Source organism: Musca domestica, unplaced genomic scaffold (assembly GCF_030504385.1).
Source record: "Musca domestica strain aabys unplaced genomic scaffold, Musca_domestica.polishedcontigs.V.1.1 18, whole genome shotgun sequence".
In the NCBI taxonomy this organism is placed as follows: Eukaryota; Metazoa; Arthropoda; class Insecta; order Diptera; family Muscidae; genus Musca; species Musca domestica.
Genome location: NW_026712238.1, coordinates 13,946,200 through 13,965,791, shown reverse-complemented (window position 1 = coordinate 13,965,791; position 19,592 = coordinate 13,946,200). Strand labels below are relative to the sequence as shown.

Below are 19,592 nucleotides of genomic sequence, written 5' to 3'. Positions count from 1 at the left end.
ATATATACTTTGTTGGGTCTGACATGAGTATTTCGACGAGTTACAAACGAAATGACAAAATTAATATACCCTCCATAGTATGGTGGAGGGTATAAAAAGTTTAAAATAAATCAATGCCCACAAAAATGCCTAAAATCCTTTAAAATACCTAAAATCCATTGGAATTTTTTTTTGTCAGAACCCTCAACACCAAATTGTAGCCAACTTGTATAGAGTTTACGTTCATAATAACCACACTCAAACTTATTTCCTGGAAAAATGTTGGCATAAATGTTAGAAAAACTTGAAATCGAATGGAATCGTTATTTGTGTTATTTAACACAATGTGAAAAGATTTTTGGGGAGTTTACGTCAAGTGGATCGACTTAGAATTTTACGTTGATAAAGGATATATATAATTTGTAGGGTCCAACATAAGTATTACGAGAAGTTTCAAACGGAATGAAAAACTTAATATACCTTACTATGAATAATAGATAAAACCGCACCTCCGAAAAACTCGCCCGAATTTGAGCAAGATTACTCCTGGAAGTAGAAAAAGAAGACGAGCAACACTTTTTTTTTTTTTTTTTGGGTTTCACCCGAATACTGGCGAGCATTTTTTGTTCGTTTTAGGGTGGGAACAAAACTCATTCGAATATGAGCAGATTCTAACATTACCGAGATCTATTTCAGTTTTTTTTTTTTAAATTTTCGCATTTCTACGTATGTGTATTTTCTTAAACCACTCTCACAGGCGAAACAAAACTAAACATATTGAAAAGCATTGTCCCCCGTCCCCTTGCATTTGATTTTTCCCTCTTCTTTGCTTTTGTGTACGATCCACTCACCTATCTAACATTTCACAGCACTGACAGAGCCGATTTACTATCAAACGCATCACTCTATTTTAAGCGATTTTTCTCCCTCTCTAATTGTATCAAATAAGAGTGACTTCTCCCACACAAAACAAAAGAGTGAAGTGTAAAGTCCCACTCTTCAAGCAATCTCGCGAGAAAATTTTACTCCCAAGTGAAAACGATCAAATCTGTGCTCTAAATAAAGTAGACCAACACTTTTCTGGATTTTGTGCAAGAGAAGAGAGTTTATAACAAAAAAATGTGTAAGAACTTGATCCGATAAAATTAAGCGGATAAAAATTGACTCTAAATTTTGCGTGAAAAAATACGCAAATTTTTATGCAATATAGTATTTTAGACACTACACTGAATCAATATTCCTAATCAGCACAAGATTCTATTTATGTCGATTTAGCGATGTCCTTCCGTCCGCCTGTCGGTCCATATATGTAAATTTCGGAAAATAGATAACATCAACTTAATCCTTCTACTACCCCCACCTCGTAAGTCCCAAAACGTTTGCTTATATTAGACGAATTGTGAAAATGAAATATGTGAGCCCAAAATTTTTTTAGTTAAAAAGTAACATATATAAATATTATAAAACGAGAAGAATATCCGATACAGTCGATACTAGGAACATGACAATATTTATATCAGCCGAAGCGAAGTACCCAGCGACATACAAAAAAAATCAGTTCTAAATCTGGCAAAAAATTAAATTTCTCATGTAAAAAGTACAAAAAATGACAGGCAAGTAGTCGTGGTCAGTGGCGGTAAAAATGCCATTGGGGCAGTTCGCCTTGCCCCAAATCTACTAAAAATATAGATTTCGATTTTAATGTTTCGAAATTTTTATGAAATTGTTATTGATACAAAAGGGTTAATTCACCTCCAACATTAAATTTTCAATTTAAAAATTTGAAATATTTTAGTAGCGTATTTTAAAATTAAGTGAAGATTACAATTAAAAAAAATAGGAAAGGTTGAGGGCACGATTATTGTTTTTATAACGAAAATCGTCATCGTGGAGAAAAATGGCTATGCTATAAAAAAATGTGTCAAAGTTAATATCTCTACATTAAAAAAATATGAAAACAGATCGAATCGATTTAGAATTTATGGTGACCTTAAATATTTTATAGCGGGTCATATATAATCTGAACAAAATAACGACTATGTCCATGTCTTGACAAAATAATATATATTTCGCTGTATTTTTTAGTAGGAATACAATAAGAGTAGTCATATTTTTATTCTAACGCTATAGAGGATTCGAGGTCTTGGAGTACAATTATATCATTGCTCTTTAATCTTTATTTTTAGTTTAATTTGGAAATGTTATGTTTTTATATACATTTATTCTAAACAAAACAACAATAAATACACTACATGGCTAAAAACGACTACAAAAAACACCAAAATGAAAATCATACCTTATTTTTTTGGTTTGCTTGTGTAGTTGATTTTTGTTGTCTAAAAATATATTGAAAAAGAACAAAATATGATATTATTACACTTATTTTGATTTTCAAAATATTCATACATATAATTATAAAATGTAGATTTGTAGAGTAACAATAAATGACCCAAAAATTAAAACAAAAAAAAAAACGGAAATGTTATGTACTTAAAGGCTTTATAATCGTTTGAACTGCTGTAACGCATAAACGGCAACCGCAAATCAAAAAGCTTGAAGTGATTGGAAAATGCTTTGAAAAAAGAAGAAAACTAAATTTATGAGAAAATAAAAAAGTTAACAGGAAATCATACATGGAATCATTTAAAATACCAGAAAATGTTTTAGTTTAGAAAGAGAAAGCGAATTATGATGCTAAGGAGATTAGCCACCATTGTTTTCCTGTAAGGTGGAAGTTTCAATTTTTATCCAGGACAAGGTTACAAAACAGATATGTAAATCGAAATGATTTATATGAGGCCCATCTAGTAAAAAATAACTTCACCACAAATACAGCAGAATGAAAAAAAACGCAGAAAAGTAACCATTTTGAGCCGTGGAGTCCAGGCCCTCAGTCTTGTATGTCCCTAATGCTTAATGCGATCTTCTCAATTTATGAACAAAATATTTTGAGATTTTCTTGAAAAATTTCCTTTTTAAATATATTTGCATTATTTATTAGTCCCGTTCTCGCCAAATAATTTCACAATGAAATGATTTCTTTTTTTTTCGAAAATAGGAAGTATTTTTCTATTGAAGACTATCAAGACTTGAGCCAAAATTATCACCCCTTTGCAGATCTATTTTTACCCGTTAAATATTTTACGGATATGTAGTGGAGAACATAAGTCAATTTTCGACTATGGAATTTTTACCCCAAGGAAAAATTGACCTTAATTACGTTTTAATACCTAATGTCGGTGAAAAGATCTATCAAAAGTAGAATCATGTACCCCTTGAAGGCGATCAGAGATGGTCTATCAGAGAATGTGATGTATGTGACATACGACGTTAAAAACGGAACATGCCTAGCTATTAATTAGGAGTTTGACTGCAATAACAATAAAAATTAAAAATAAAATTAGAAGACCCCTAACATTTGTCCCCTGGTCCGATTTGTCCGATTTTGTTATGATAAAAAAATAAGGCATAACTTTTCTCCTATTTTGCAAAAAAATGCAAGTGGAAAATTTAGAGTTAACCCTCTGGGACGACAATTAACATATTTGCGGGGGATGTTTTTGAATTTTTATATGGGGCCATGCTGCTACAAATAATTCATACTTTAAAAAAGAGGAATCGTATGAGGGCAATACCGAATAATGGACCTATTAGAAGGTAAAATTCCCAATCTATTAAGAATCTGCAGTGTTAAACAACACTCGATGTGCATGAATAGTATAGCTATAGTGTGACTAAAGTCGGTTAGTTCGACTGAGCCGAAATTTTCTTACTCTCCACCAAGTAAGAAAATCGTCAAACCTCTAGATCCCTGAAGTTCCCTTATATAAGGGCTAATCTTTAATTGAATATAATTTCAGAGGAATTAATCTTTCCACAAAGAAACCCTCAAATTTTATTTGAATTTCAAACTTAAAAATATAATTAAAAAGTATTTTTATATACGATGCGACATTTTCCAATCACTTCGAATATGTTTTACAGAAACATTGAAAATTTCATAGAATAAGTTCGACCCGAACCCATAATAATTTCTCAAATTGCAGCTGAATTTTTCTTATTCTTTTAACATCACAACTCTAGCTCATTGGTGGAGGTAGTCCTTTCTAGGGAAGCTATTATAAATGTGTGTACATACATTATATAATATAGTCTAACAACTTCAATATTTTCTGAAGTTATTCCCAGAGAATGGAACTATAACCACCCATGAGGCATTTGGTATAATACACCGTGTGTTTCTGAACGTAAATGCGCCCTCCCCACTTCCCCCCTCTATATTGATCCCAGGCGGCTGTGTATTTTTGTTTTCAGTTCAGTTCAATTTATTGTTGTTGGCTTTAAAGAAATCACAAAATCTGGATAAGTTTGACAAAAAAAAACAAACATAGCGCTGAATTTCATATCACCTGCAACACCAAAAAGAACAAAAAAATCACAAAATCCCCCAAAAAAAAACCAACAAAATGTTGTTCCATGCGGCTGATAAAAATAAATATTTTTTTTATGTTTCCAATATTTATATTTTATTAGTGACCATCTCACAAGTGCTAATTAGAATTTTATGATTTATTTTCGGTTGTTTTTTCTAAAAAAAAAAACAAAAATTAAGAGATTTATTGAACAAATACAGCTTTAAAAAAATACATTATTTTTTCGATTTTTACGTTTACAAAACCAAAAAAACACTTTTTCACTCGGCATTTTAATTTGCTTGCTTTGCATTCGTTGACATTTGTTTGTATGTGTGCTTTGCTTTTGATTTCATTAAATTGATGCTTTGCTTTTTAGAAAACTCCCCCCACCCACACACACACACATAAAATAGTATTAATCTGAATTGAATTTTAATAGTTGGCCCAGTAAAAAAGCTTTTTATGTTGAACTGCTATCTATCTCTGCTTAAAAATAAATTTAACATTTTATAGTAATTTTAACACTTTAGTTTTTGAGAGTATATAAAATAATAAAAAAAGCTTAAAAATAATTAATATTAAATATGCAAAATTAATTGTGCTTATATAGCTTTGAATTTAAAAATATGACGTCACGAGAGCTAAAGGTATGTTTATACCCTACAACACTATGTGTTGGGAGTATTTATATTTATTTTTTATTTATTTACTTGGTTGGTCCAAAAATTATATAACACCTCGAAATACTGGTTTCCCAAATAGGAAAGTATATAGTATATATTCCAAATAGAAAGTATATATGAATCTCGCCGAGCAGAGTCGATCTAGTTATGTACGTTCGTCCGTCCGTCTGTCCATGTTATTTTGTAATTACTCTACAGATCGCAATTATGGCTCAATCCTCACGAAATGTTTCATTTAGGTGGGATTATGTCAGAATAGAAGCCTATTATTTTTGGAGATGACCGCATAATATGTAGGGGTTGAAATGGACCAAGAACCCAGATTTTGCAGTTTCCCTACAGATCGCACTTATAGACCAATCGACACGAAAGTTTGCCAATTTTCCAATTTTCCATTAAACCGCGAATATTTTTAATCCCGGCGAAATCACAAATAGACGAAAATGTCAACTCTGACCGTTACGTAGATGCGGATAGTAAATATATCGGATATATGTAGCGAAATGTATGCAATGTGTATAAACAAAGGAAAGGGACGTTAGCTAGGATGCTTATATCTCAAGAATGGCAGGACCGATTTTGACAAATTTTGTCAAGTCAGAATTCCCTCTTGGCATTTTCCTGATCACACAATTGAAACCAATCGACACGGAATTTTGCATGAGAAGGCCAGTGTTAAGGACAGGGAGGAAGTCAAGCATTTTGGATGACCATTGGATTATATTTAGCGGTAACTAACAGCACTTCGGAGTGCGTAAATATTGGGCAAATGTCCTTTGTCAAAAAACTAAGGGTAATATCTGGGCAGTGCTCTATGACATAATTTCAAAAGTGGAATTTTCCAAAATGGTTGTGGATATAAGAGGACTTCTACCATATTGTGATGCTATAGGGCATCACAGCAAGAGGTACCAAAAAGAGTTGGCCAATATATTCCATTTCCATACTTGACCTATGATTCGAAAAACAATTGGAAAAAGCAAAAATTAAAATGCAATTCAAAGAAGTTAAAATTTGGAGCTTCCGGTCCGACATTGTGAACTGTAGCAGTTGATTTTAGCATGACAAAAATATTAATTTAGACTAACCAGAATACTCCCTTCGTCTTAAATTAAACAAGTAAAAAATCTGGTCCGGGCCCAATTTTGAATACCCTCCACCATTTGGAACAAATTTGGAAATTTTCAAAAAAAAAAAAAAAAAAAAAATCCGATAAAAATTCTATTAAAATATATTTTTATTATAGATATATTAGGGTCCATACGACTACGTGGACCTGCACAGGCAACTCTTGTCATAATCCACTACAATATTCAAATGCGAAATTTGAAAAAAAAACGGTGAATAATGTAGGTAAAATCATCAAATACCGAATATAGAGAGGATGATATGGGGGCTATACCAAAACATGCAACAATTTTCTGTTTTAGGCTGTATTATCCATTACGAACTTCAGATACCAAATTTGAAACAATTCCGGAGAATAATGTCGCTAAAATCATCAAATTGCGGAATATCGGGAGGTACCGTTTATGGGGGTTATACGAAGACATGGACCTGCACAGACAATTTTCTGTCCTAGGCCGTAATATCCATTTCGGACTTCAAATACCAAATTTGAAACAATTTCGGTGAATAATTAAAATCCTCCAAATGCCGAATATAGGGAGGTACCGTTATAGGAGGGGGCTATACGAAGGCTTGCTTGTCGCTAAAATCATCAAATTGCCGAATATCGGGAGGTACCGTTTATGGGGGTTATACGAAGACATGGACCTGCACAGATAATTTTCTGTCCTAGGCCGTAATATCCATTTCGGACTTCAAATACCAAATTTGAAACAATTTCGGTGAATAATTAAAATCCTCCAAATGCCGAATATAGGGAGGTACCGTTATAGGAGGGGGCTATACGAAGGCTTGGCCTGCACAGACAATTTTCTGTCATAAGCTGTAGTATCTATTACGAGCTTCAAATGCCAAATTTGAAACAATTCCGCTGAATAATGTCGCTAAAATCATCAAAATACCGAATATAGGGAGGTACCATTACATGGTGGCTAGACGAAGACATGCACCTGCATAGACAAGTTTCTGTCCTAGGTGGTAGTATCCATTATGAACTTCAAATACCAAATTTGAAACAATTCCGGTGAATAATGTCGCTAATATGATCAAAATACCGAAAATCGGGAGGTATCGTTATGTGGGGGCTATACTAAAACGTGGACCGACATGACCCATTTTCAATAACAACAATCCTGCGGACATAATATACATTTGAGTAAAATTTTATCAATCTTCTTCAATTCGTTCGGAAGCTAGAGTGATTTCCACAGACGGATAGACAGACGGACATCGCTAAATCGACATAGAATTTTGTGCTGATCACGAATATATATACTTTGTGTATTTCGAGGTGTTACAAACGGAATGACAAACTTAATCTACCCTCCACACTATGGTGGAGGGTATAAAAATAGTAACTTAAATGGGCGATACTATTGGTATAGGAACTACTCGGAAATGTGGAGCGGTGAACACATTTACGAACTTATTCTTCTTAGTGACCAAAATACACTCATCTGCGAAATTGTAGCATTTTTCACTCAGTCCGCTCGAACTAATAGGTGACAACACAAATTGAAAACGCGAAAACAACGTGGAATCTTCATTGATTGGATATACCTTGTAGGCTCTAAAAGAAGAGTTACATATGGACTGACTAACTTTGATAGGTGTGAAATATAACGGATTTCACTTTCATCAGAAAACCCAAGACCAGTCTAGCTGGAGTATTATGTCTACATTTACTTCAATCTTCTCCTTACTCTCATATAGTCTGCAGTTTTGAATTAACATTGAGAGTATTCCACCTACAGATCCTGCATCGGGTTGGAATTTAATTTGAGATATTTGGAAATTTAAGTCAGCACTGAACTTTTCGGTGCAGAAAACGTCAAGGATATCAGGAACATTTTTAACATCAACATTATTTAATGTTTAAGTATGATATTAGAATCTAGAAGGAGGGGCTTTTCTAAAACTATTTATTACCTTTTCCTTCAATTAAAAAACAAAACCTCTTCATGCGTTCTCTGACAAACTGTGAAGGATGTGGTTGTTAACTAGCCAAAATACCAAAGCTTGCTATCCCATTAGATAGTTTTATACATTATTTGTATTAATAAAATATACTTGAAATAAATAAGATACTAAGTAGTCAACAGCATATCATAAACATGCCTTTAGCTCTCCTTTTCTTTCATTTCAGACCATATTGCCAGAAAAATGTACAAGCTCTTTGTTATATCGCTTCAAAATCCACTGTTAATTGCTTTAATTGTTGTAATTTATTTGATTGATCTGAATTTGAATGCATGTTGTTTCAGTTACGATTATTATTAATTTATAGTTATAGCACAATATTGGAAAAGTTATTTGAAAAGTATTTATACCCTTACCCTTCTAAAGAAAAACAAAAAAACTCCCCCAATAATGTTGAAAGTAATTTTTGTGTTGAAACGAAAACGAAAATAATACACAAACTAATAAGGAATTGAACGCGAATTCAGTTAATTAAATTTCTGCTTTTCTTAAAAATTACAATTTCAGTTTTTCGTTCGCTTGGATCACATACGAAAGTGTTTCACACAAAAGGGTGGCATCTTCGTATTGGAGGAATATAGTAAGTATATGAAAATATGGAAATAAAATTGTATTCAAAAATGGTATATGAAAATGCGGTATTAACTGTGAAAGACCTTGATGAATAGTAGCCCTTGAAAATTAGTACTTATAAAAGTGTACGTTTAGAGTCATGAAAGTTCTTCAAAAATAGTGTATGGCTTTTTAAAGTCCAGGAAAATTAGAGTTCGAAAATTCACATTTATAGATTTGAAAGTTTTTACAAAATTAGTATTTTACAGCTACATGTATAGCTCTGAATGTCCTTGAAAACATAGTATTTTATAATTCACGTTCTTAGCTTTAAGATTCCATGAATAAATATAATTTAAAAATCCACATTTATAGCTCTGAAATAACTTCAGAAAATTGGTATTTAAGGTTCTTGAAAAATAAATAAATTGACAAGTACACTTTTATATCTCAGAAAGTTCTTAAACTTAAAATCCTTGAAAAATAGTACTTAAAAAATCCACGGTTAAAGCTGTGAAAGTCCTTGGAAAATAACAATTACAAAATCAGGTTTTTAGTTCTGAAAGTTCTTAAAAATGAATACTTAAAAAATCCACGTTTATGTCTTTAAAAGTTCTCGAAGAATAGTCCTTAAAAAATCCACGTTAATAGATCTGAAAGTCTTTGACAAGTGGTACTTAAAAAATCCACGTTAATAGATCTGAAAGTCTTTGACAAGTGGTACTTAAAAAATCCACGTTTATAGCTCTAAAAGTTCTCGAAGAATAGTCCTTAAAAAAATCCACGTTTATATCTCTAAAAGTTCTCGAAGAATAGTCCTTAAAAAATCCACGTTAATAGATCTGAAAGTCTTTGACAAGTGGTACTTAAAAAAATCCACGTTTATAGCTCTAAAAGCCCTTGAAGAATAGTACTTAAAAAATCCATGTTTATAGTTCTGAAAGACCCTAAAAAATCCACGTGTATAGCTCTGAAAGTCCTCGAAGAATAGTCCTTAAAACTCCACGTGTATAGCTCTGAAAGTCCTCGAAGAATAGTCCTTAAAACTCCACGTGTATAGCTCTGAAAGTCCCCGAAGAATAGTCCTTAAAAATCCACGTGTATAGCTCTGAACGTCCTCGAACAATAGTCCTTAAAAATCCACGTGTATAGCTCTGAAAGTCCTCGAAGAATAGTCCTTAAAAATCCACGTGTATAGCTCTATAAGTCCTCGAAGAATAGTCCTTAAAAAATCCACGTTTATAGATCTTAAAGTCTTTGACAAGTGGTACTTAAAAAAATCCACGTTTATAGCTCTGAAAGTCCTTGAAAAATAGTCCTTAAAAATCCACGTTTATGGCTAAGAAAGTCCTTGAAGAATAGAACTTAATCAACGTTTATAACTCTGAAAGTCCTCGAAAAATCCCCGTTTATAGCTCTGAAAATCCTTGAAAAATTGTACTCAAAAAATCCACGCTTGGAGCTCTGAAAGACCTCGAAAAAAAAGTTCTAAATAGTCCATGTTTTTACATTTGAAAATAAGTATTTAAAGTTCACGTTTATAGCGCTAATAGTCCTTAAAAACTAGTATTAAAAAATCCGTATTTATGGCTCTGATAGTCCTCGAAAAAAATATCTGAAAACCTTGAAAAGAAAAAGTTTTGAAAAGTCCACGTTTTCAGTTCTCAATGTTCTTGAAGGAATAGATCTGAAAATCCTTAAAAAAATTATGTAAGAGTCTACGTGTACAGTTCTAAAAGTCCTTGAAAAAATTATTTAAAATCAACGTTTATAGTTCTGAAAATCCGTAAAAAGCAGTATTTCAAAATCCAGGATAAGTTATTTAAACCTATAACAATATTTTATTATCCCTAAGTTATAGTTCTGGTCTATATTGATATTATTCAGGAAATTTTTGAATTCTGGAAAAAAATTTAAAAATCCTTTATAAGCCTTGACATTTTTCTCAAAAAAATGTTGAAAAAACAATCTCCTAAAATCCTTTCTAAAAAAGTCCTTAAAACAGCCCCAAGACTCTCTTCAAAAAAGCAGGAACCTTCAACACTATTTCCCAAATAATAAACTAAAACTGACAAATCCATTTTGTTTCTTTTCATTTCAGATCCTAAAACACGCCAGCTAATACAACGAAAATATAAATCGAACATGGTAAGTTCAATGTTTCAAAATGATAATTATTTAAATTATTTTTAGATATTTTCCAAAAAAAAAATTAAAGCAATCATTTTTAAGTTTGTGCACGTTTCTGAACATGTTCATCTTTTCTAACACATTTAATTTTTTTGTTAAAATAAAACAAAGTCGGTTGCAAACATTGTTACATAACTTAAAAAAAAAAAATATTTGATAAAACGTAATAACAATTTTCTAAACAACAAAATTATAAAAAAATATTTTAAATTCGATTTTTGTCAGCTTTTTAAAAATTACATACAAAAGTTCACGACAAGAGCAAAATTGTTAGAATTACAAAATTATACATTTATTTGATTATTTGAATATTTCCAGTGTCCTCACTCAAAATTGTCCCTAAACTCTGAGTCCAATGTTTTTTTTAAGAAGAAAAATGTAAATATAAATGTCAGAAAATATAATATTTCTAAATGAATTGGTAGAAACAAAAACTAAATATTAAATAAGTGAAATTAAAAAAAATCAAACAAAAAATTGCATCGGCCGGGAATCGAACCCGGGCCGCCCGCGTGGCAGGCGAGCATTCTACCACTGAACCACCGATGCCTGTGTGTTAGTGTGGTTGTACCAGCAGACATATATTTTTGTTTAAATTTAATAATGTATGAAACTACAAATTATTGATTTTATTTAAAAGATCGCTGTCTAGTTTTCAAAACCTTAAAGTTGAAATATTCTTATCGAGTGAAATTTGAATAAGTTGGAAGTTTGAAATAATTTAAAAATACACAAATTGTTTAAATATGTTTACGTACATAGTTTACAAATTATTTATAAATACTTTACTTATTTTATAAAGAATTTGTTAACTATACACGTAATTTGTATATTATACAAGTAAACCTATTTAAATAATTTATTGAATTTGAAAACTAAGCACTGATCTTTTAAATAATTCCAATATTGTTTATTTTCATACATTATTAAATGTAAACAAAAATACAAATGCTATTGAAGCCACACTAACACACAAGCATCGGTGGTTCAGTGGTAGAATGCTCGCCTGCCACGCGGGCGGCCCGGGTTCGATTCCCGGCCGATGCAATGTTTTTTCTTTGTTCTCAAAAAATATTTTATCTATTTAACATGGGGAGGTTTCCAAGTGATTTAAATGAAGTGTTGTGTGTGGTTCGTGACACACATTTTTAATCCCACTCAAGGCAAGATAAGAAAACTCTTGATTAAAAATTGATGGCAAGCAAATATGTCAATTGATTATCTGTTTCATTCGATCCTTCACTAATGTACAGGGTGAGATAAAAAACTGCAACAAAGTCAAACGCCATATTTTCACTTTTTTTAAATTTTGTTGAATGAAAGCCAAAAATTTCGGAAATATCATAAAATTTTAGAAAAGGTTTAGATTTGTCCGAATTGGTCACCTTTGTCACGAATTATGGACTTATGAAATTACGGCCAAGGAAATCGTCACACGCTGCCTGAATGTTGCTTTGCGATGCGCTTGCTTGAGGTGATCGACACTTTGGTATTTTTTTAGTGCCAACCTTGCTTTCCAAAATACTCCAGACACATTAATCCAACGGATTGGTTTCCGGAGATTTTGGTGGCCATTATGCGTTGGAAATGAAGCGAGAAATCTCATTTTGTAACTATTCTTGTGTGGCGTGTGCAGAGTGCAATGTTTGCGTGCCCAAGGCTCTAATATACCCTCCAGAATATTTTCGCGATAATATTCGGCATTTATTCTGATGCCAAGGTCGGTTAATACGAGCGGAGAGCGACCATCGGCTGTTATGGAGGCCCACACCATCACCATGGTTTGCGCTTGAGTTCTGGTGGTCAACCGAAGGTGCACATTTTCCACTAACCTCTTTGGCAAGCAAACACGATTGTTTTGTTTGTTTATCAAATGCTGGACAACGAATGTTTTCTGATCGGAGAAAACCAAATTCGGCAGTTCACCACTTTCGGCCAAGCGAAGCAACTCTTTAGCTCTTTTAGTTCTTGCACTTTTTGGAATTTCAATGGCTTTAACCCGAGCTCATTTTTCAATATTTGCCGAATGGAATATTGCCATTGTTCAGCTCACTAGCCATTTTTCGGTTTCGATCAAGTCGCTTCTTCACTTTTTGAACCATCTCTGCTGATGTTGCTGTCTTCTTCCGTCCACTTCCTTGACGTCGGACTACGCTACGAGTGTCGCGATAACGAGAGATGGTACGAGACACAAAAGATTTATTCACATTTAAATGCTGGAGTGCTCTAGTGATAGCCACTTGTGGTTTTCCAGCCACAAAGAAATCACACTATCACGCTTGAATTCCATCAGGAATAACTTTTTTCTGGAAAATTCTCAACAAAATGCTTTGTACGCTTGTAAAAAATATATTAAGCTGTCACTAGAATAATTTTAACAGCTGTCGGACGAGTGGCTTAGGAATGACAGTAGTCTGAAGTTGATTGTAGTTTTTTCATCTCACCCAGTATATCCTTAACCGATTTCGGGTCAATGGTGAACCAAATGGCCAATATCAGTTCAAATGACCTGAATTTTGGCATATCTGACCGAATTCAGGCTAGAAGCATGTACATTAAATTCGGAGAAAATCAGTTTAGATATAGCTATAGCTCCCATGTATATGTTTCCTTTGATTTGGTGTCCCTCACTTTCGTAATATTTATTCGACATCAATGATATTTGGTGCCAGTTATCAGATACAGCCCAGAAATACCTTTGCCAAAATTCGATTAGGATCGGTTCGGATTTGGATATATTTTTTTTATATATGTCCTCAACCGATTATAGGTTAATTGTGCACCAAATGCCCAATATCAGTTCAAATTACCTGAGTTTTGACATATCCGACCGAATTCAGACTAGAAGCAAGTACATAAAATTCGGATAAAATCGGTTCAGATATAGCTATAGCTTCCATAGATATTTTTCGTCGGACTTGTTGTTTAAGTCCCTCACATCCGTAATATACATTCGACAACTATGATATTTGGTACCAGGTATCTTATAAAGCTCGGAAATACCAAAATTTTATTAAGATCGGTACAGATCTGGATATATTTCTTATATATATCCTCAACCGATTTCAGGTTAAGTGTGCACCAAATGACCAATATCGGTTCAAATGACCTGAATTTTGGCATATCCGACCGAATTTAGACTAGAAGCAAGTACATTAAATTCCGAGAAAATCGGTTCAGATATAGCTATAGCTCCCATAGATATTTTTCGGCGAGATATCTTTTTTTATCGAGACCGGCAAAAATTTAGATATATCTCCCATATGTATCCTCAATCCGATTTCAGGTTTATTGTTGATCTACTTGGAAAAACTTATTTTGTTACCAGAACTCTACTAATAATGCATATTGGTGTATGGTATCATAGAGTCGGCCCCGCCAGACTTTTGACTTTTCCTTACTGGTTTCAAGTTTGGTTCTTTCCTCCGATCAAAGGCTGTCATCCCCAAAAGGCATGCCGAACCTTCCAAATATTCAATTTCATTTGGGGGACCAATCCACCTATCATTTATCAAGTTGAAACAAAACGTATTTTTAAAACCTTACAGATTTTTTAATAAGTGTTTTCAACCGACTTCTGTTATGTTCTGTATAAAAATTATATATCCAAACGATTTATTTTCTTTCTTAAATTCTTTAATATTGTTTTTGTTTCTTTTTATGTAAATGTCAATTATGTGTGTGTGTGTGTTTGTGTATGACTCACATACTGTATGTACATGTACAAAAATGCATACATTTGTGTATTTGTCCCAAACAAACAAAACAAAAAATCCAAAATCATGCGAACCAAAAACACCAAACCACCCAAACAAACAATCTAACAAATTTAACACCAACACTCTTAACAAACATCATTACTAACAACAAACACTGTGGTCAAAATGCTCCTAACATCACCCGATCAAAACTAAAAATTCGAAAATCAATAAATTGAAATGGGCCACAGGCAGCAGAGGCTGCATTTTGCCTACATCGCATGTTTAGCATAAGATTTGCCAAGAGGCTAATGCAGCATCCGGATATAATGGAGCATCGGCGTTACAAGGATTCCAATGATAATCTGACCGACACTAGGAAGCATCTGAAGCAGAAGGGTGGAAGTTCATTTACAGTCTCATCCAGTGATGAAGAGGACAGTGGCGAAAATGATGATGACAATACAGGAGGCCTTCTTTAAGCAAAACTTATTTTCTTACACTAGACAACAATTTTTTTCAAAAAAATGCTAAATTTACACTTTCCAATAATAAAACTTTAAAATAATTTCTGCTTTCTTAAACGAAATAAAACTGAAAATCTTAGTGGCAAAACAAAAATTTACTAAAACCACACTGCATGCGTTTCATTTTTTTGGCGGATTTGAAATTAATTATTTTCTTGTTTTTTTTTTCTAACTGAACTCATCTTCATCTCCTAGCTCCTAGCTAACTGTTAGAGTAATTGTCTTGTTTTTTCTACCAAAAATAAAATTATTAATAAAATGTTTTCCCCATTTTTAACTTCGTGAATTAACCCCTTGGCCAGGCCGATCAAATTTGCTATTCGGTCTTGTGTGTCTTCTCCTATGTGGCGGCTGGACAAGATCAAAACCAAAAGAAGAATCCGGTTGTTATAACACCCCAGATACAGGATATTCATGCCCAGCAAAAACAGCAACAACAACATCAGCAGCAACATCAACAACATATATCATCTACAACTACGACATCTGGTGGCCATGGTTCCACTGCCACACTGACAAGTTCCAATAAAACAGCACATTTGCCTTCACAGCAACAGAACAGCAATCGACAACAGACCATAACCATACGTCACACGCAACCCATGCAGAAACCAAGCATTACAACATCCACGGTTCAGCCTCAGTCACGTTTGGTTCATACCAATGCCAAGACTCATACCACAGCTACAACCACAATTTCTGCGACAAGTGGCAAGGGTACCATACAACAGCAGCAGCAGCAGCCACAACACTACCAACAACAACAACACTCACAGCAGTCACAACACTACCAACAACAACAACACCCAATCTCCACAACTACATCGCACAAACAATTACAAAAATCCACATCGGAAAAAGTTTCCTCCCAACCCAAGGCCCATCCTCCGCTTGGGGCCCGCAAAAGCAGCAGTGTTTCAGCCACCACCGGGCCATTACCTCAACTACCACCTCGCATACCATCACAGACTTCAACGGAAAGTGTGGTGGCCACCTCGCCCACCCCCTCTACTGGCTCATCGGGACGAAGCTCACGTGGTCCACCACCAGGACCACCGCCTGCCATACCACCACGGACCGGTGCCATAGCACGCAGTGGCTCGGTACAACACTCCACCATGACCGCCCAGGGTGTGCGTCCTTTTGTACGGCAAATTTCCACCAACTCCACACCACCCCAATACACGCCCCAACCACCTCCGGCCTTTGTCATACCCAAGAGGCACACCACCATGCAGCGGGCCTCATCCATGGCCACACCAAATCCAACGATTATCAACACTGCCGCTTTGTTTACCACGTGCATGACTGCTGCGACGCACTCATCGGCAGCCAATACCTCTGCAGCACCATCCACAACCAGCACCACACCCTCACCCTCCTCGCTTCCCTCACCCCATAACTTGCAGAAACGTCCCTCGTATGGCAGTGTCAGTTTGGGCTCCTCCCTTTCCACATCGCCCAGCTCCAACAACGGTGGTAGCAGCTCCACTTCACCCCAGGCCCACCGCAAACACTGACGAAGGAGTTCCTTTTTCAAAATTGTTGGCATAGGTGGCGGGAAGGACAGTTGGAAAGATAGCGGGAAGGAAAGTGGCAGCAAGGACAGCAGTCACAAGGATTCGAGCCATCCAGCCGCCAGTGGTATAGGTGGGGGCGGTGGTGGTCGTTCCGGTGATGAGCCGCATTCTCGAGAAGCTTGTCGTTCCATGTGCCTACCTTGGCTCTAGATGTAGTAAAACTAGTAGAAATATTCAAACTCAAGAAACCTAAAAATCTTTGAAAAAATACAAACTTATAAACCTACAAATCTAAGCGAAAAACATAACTACAGTTCAAAATGGTAATAAGGGTATTCACGAAGGGAGGATTGTAATTAAGCAATTGTTGAGGGGTGCTAAAATGTTACAGAACTTAATTTTTGAATATTAAAAAATTAACTATGTTTGTTCCTTAAAAAAAAGGACTGTATAAACAAACTGATATGAAGTATATGTACCATTACGTTGGGCGCCACTTACTCCGAACGTAGAAATAACGTTGCTGTTCCATAACATGTATTTCACTCTCCCTATTCGAAATGATCGTGTCTACTGACTACGGTTGCGATGATATTGTCAAACAACAAATGTTGGGTGGCACTTAATACAATTGTGTGTAAATTCGATTCTTATTAAATTGTCCCTTCTCTCTGCTTCCTCCTTTTGGCAAGGCCTTTCAACCTTTAAAAGTCCACATTGGGCGACACTTACTACGTGAACATTTTGCGCTGTAGATCCGATTTTTATTGCCGAGAAAAAAAATCAAATAAATCTCCTTTAATTAGACGATTTTATCTTGAAAAGAACTAACTGATATGAAGTATATGTAGCACATCATTGGGCGCCACTTATTATAAACGTGATTTGTTTCATAGCAATTGAATATGATTTTTGTTAAGAACAATTTTTTAATCAATTTTCCTTTAATCAGCTGATGTTATCTTAAAAAGGACAAATTTGTGGGATGTATATGTACTATCACCTTGGGTGCCACGTACCACAAACCTGAAGAATATTGCATATATCAATTGATATTTATTATTTTCTTCCTCCCATCATTATAACTCTCTTTGTTTTGGCCCGGACCTCCACATTGGGCGCCACTTACCACAAACGTGAAAATATTGCGTGACCCCAAATGATTGCAATTCTGCTTTTATTGTCAAAGAACAAATTTCCAATAAATTATCCATTAATTAAGTCATGTTATCTTATAGAGATCAGTCTTATTCTCATTCTCTTTTCATCCCTCTCTCTCCCCTTTTTTCGACATTGAAGCTTTTAAATCCCACGTTAGGCACCACTTAGTACAAACTTTAAATTGTCCCATAAAACGATTTTATAGCCAAAGCACCAATAAATCTTCCATATAACAAGTGAAGTTATTTTATTTCAAGTATATGTAGCACCAAGTTGGGGGCCACTTAGTAAAATTATCGTATTTTATCAAATAACTGTAATTCTGCATTTATCGTGCTTGAAGAATGGGTAATGAAAAAAATTTGTAATAAAGAAAAACATGACAAACAACGTAAAAAGTACAGCAAATCAAAGTTATCCTTACAGGGAGACTATTCAAAAAGTGGACCGATATGATCCATTTTCTGTACCAATGATTCTGGTTATAATTCCAACATCTCTATGAAATTTCAAAGCTCTATCCAACATATTGGGCCTTTATAACATTTGGCCTATGAACTGAAAACTCCTTTGAGGTTTTAATCTAAAAATGAGTGCTGTAAGACTGGAAGAAAGTGGTACATTTTAAAAATTAAATAAGGTATTTTATTAGCAAAAATATTGGGAAGTACTGTTATATGGGGGCTAAACAAAAGCGTGGACCTATACATACAATGTTTCGACACAGGAACTAAGACCCATTATGACCTTAAAATACCAATTTTTAGACAAATCCGTGAAAAAATTTGGAAAAAACATTAAAATATGGAATATCGGGAGGTACCGTTATATGGGGGCTATACCAAAGCGTTAACCTATACATACAATGTTTCGCCACACGAACTAGGACCCATTATGACCTACAAATATCAATTTTCAGACAAATCCATGAAAAAATGTGGCAAAAATCATCAAAATTCCGAATACCGGGATGTACCGTTATATGGGGACTATACCAAAACGTGGACCGATATATCTCATTTTCGATACCAACCATCGTAGATACAATATAAATTTTTCTGCTAAATTTTGACCCTCTACGTCAAATAACAGACAGACAGACGGAAAGACATACAGAGGGACATCTTTTCTACCAAAATATTCTTCATATTTTTGTCTACAATAAATACACAAAATAATCCGAAAATTTTAAAAACTGTGGAAGAGCAGAAAATTCTGCCCTCTATTTACATTAGTTTGCGATGTAAACTTTCACTGAAACGTCTATACACATGTCTCCTTGTTTGAGCTCTATGAAAAGTGTAAGAAATGACAACTTCAGTTAATGGAAGATTTTCGAGTAGCCACCATATAAATTAACAATTCTCAAATAATTGTTCTTTTCCCACCTTTCCTAAAAACTGGTATTAAAACTTTACACAAAATAGCACCCTTAACAATTGGTTAATAATATATTCTCCCCTACGCAAAACTAAAGTATTCATATCTAACTAAAATGAAATGCTTTAACTCTATGAACAAAACATGCTTGTATACAAAATAAATAAAATTAGTTAGTATTATTATCTTTTATTATTATTATTATTATTATTATTATTATTATTATTATTATTATTATTATTATTATTATTATTATTATTATTATTATTATTATTACTATTTTAATTATTTTAATAATTATTATTTTTTTATTATTTTAATTATTATTATTATTGTTATTATTATTATTATTATTATTATTATTATTATTATTATTATT

General features: G+C 33.9%; 1 protein-coding gene and 2 non-coding genes across 4 annotated transcripts in view; 2 read left to right on the top strand and 1 right to left on the bottom strand.

Moving 5' to 3' along the window:
* The window catches only part of LOC101892891 (MAP kinase-activating death domain protein), a 170,582-nt gene extending 151,227 nt beyond the window's left edge, over positions 1-19,355 (top strand). Inside the window, exons 22-24 of one of the 2 annotated variants that reach the window (XM_059120957.1) lie at positions 8,693-8,765; positions 10,839-10,885; positions 15,455-19,355. In XM_059120957.1, the coding sequence (XP_058976940.1) occupies positions 8,693-8,765; positions 10,839-10,885; positions 15,455-16,672 (1,338 nt within the window). In that variant the 3' untranslated portion in view covers positions 16,673-19,355. Of the gene's footprint in view, positions 1-8,692; positions 8,766-10,838; positions 10,886-14,876; positions 15,237-15,454 lie in introns of those variants that run through there. The other variant, XM_059120958.1, reaches the window with a different exon arrangement.
* TRNAG-GCC (transfer RNA glycine (anticodon GCC)) lies at positions 11,406-11,476 on the bottom strand. Its single transcript has one exon. It is a non-coding gene; the product is annotated as a tRNA-Gly (tRNA).
* TRNAG-GCC (transfer RNA glycine (anticodon GCC)) lies at positions 11,904-11,974 on the top strand. The gene has a single exon. It is a non-coding gene; the product is annotated as a tRNA-Gly (tRNA).
* Positions 19,356-19,592: the final 237 nt, after the last annotated feature.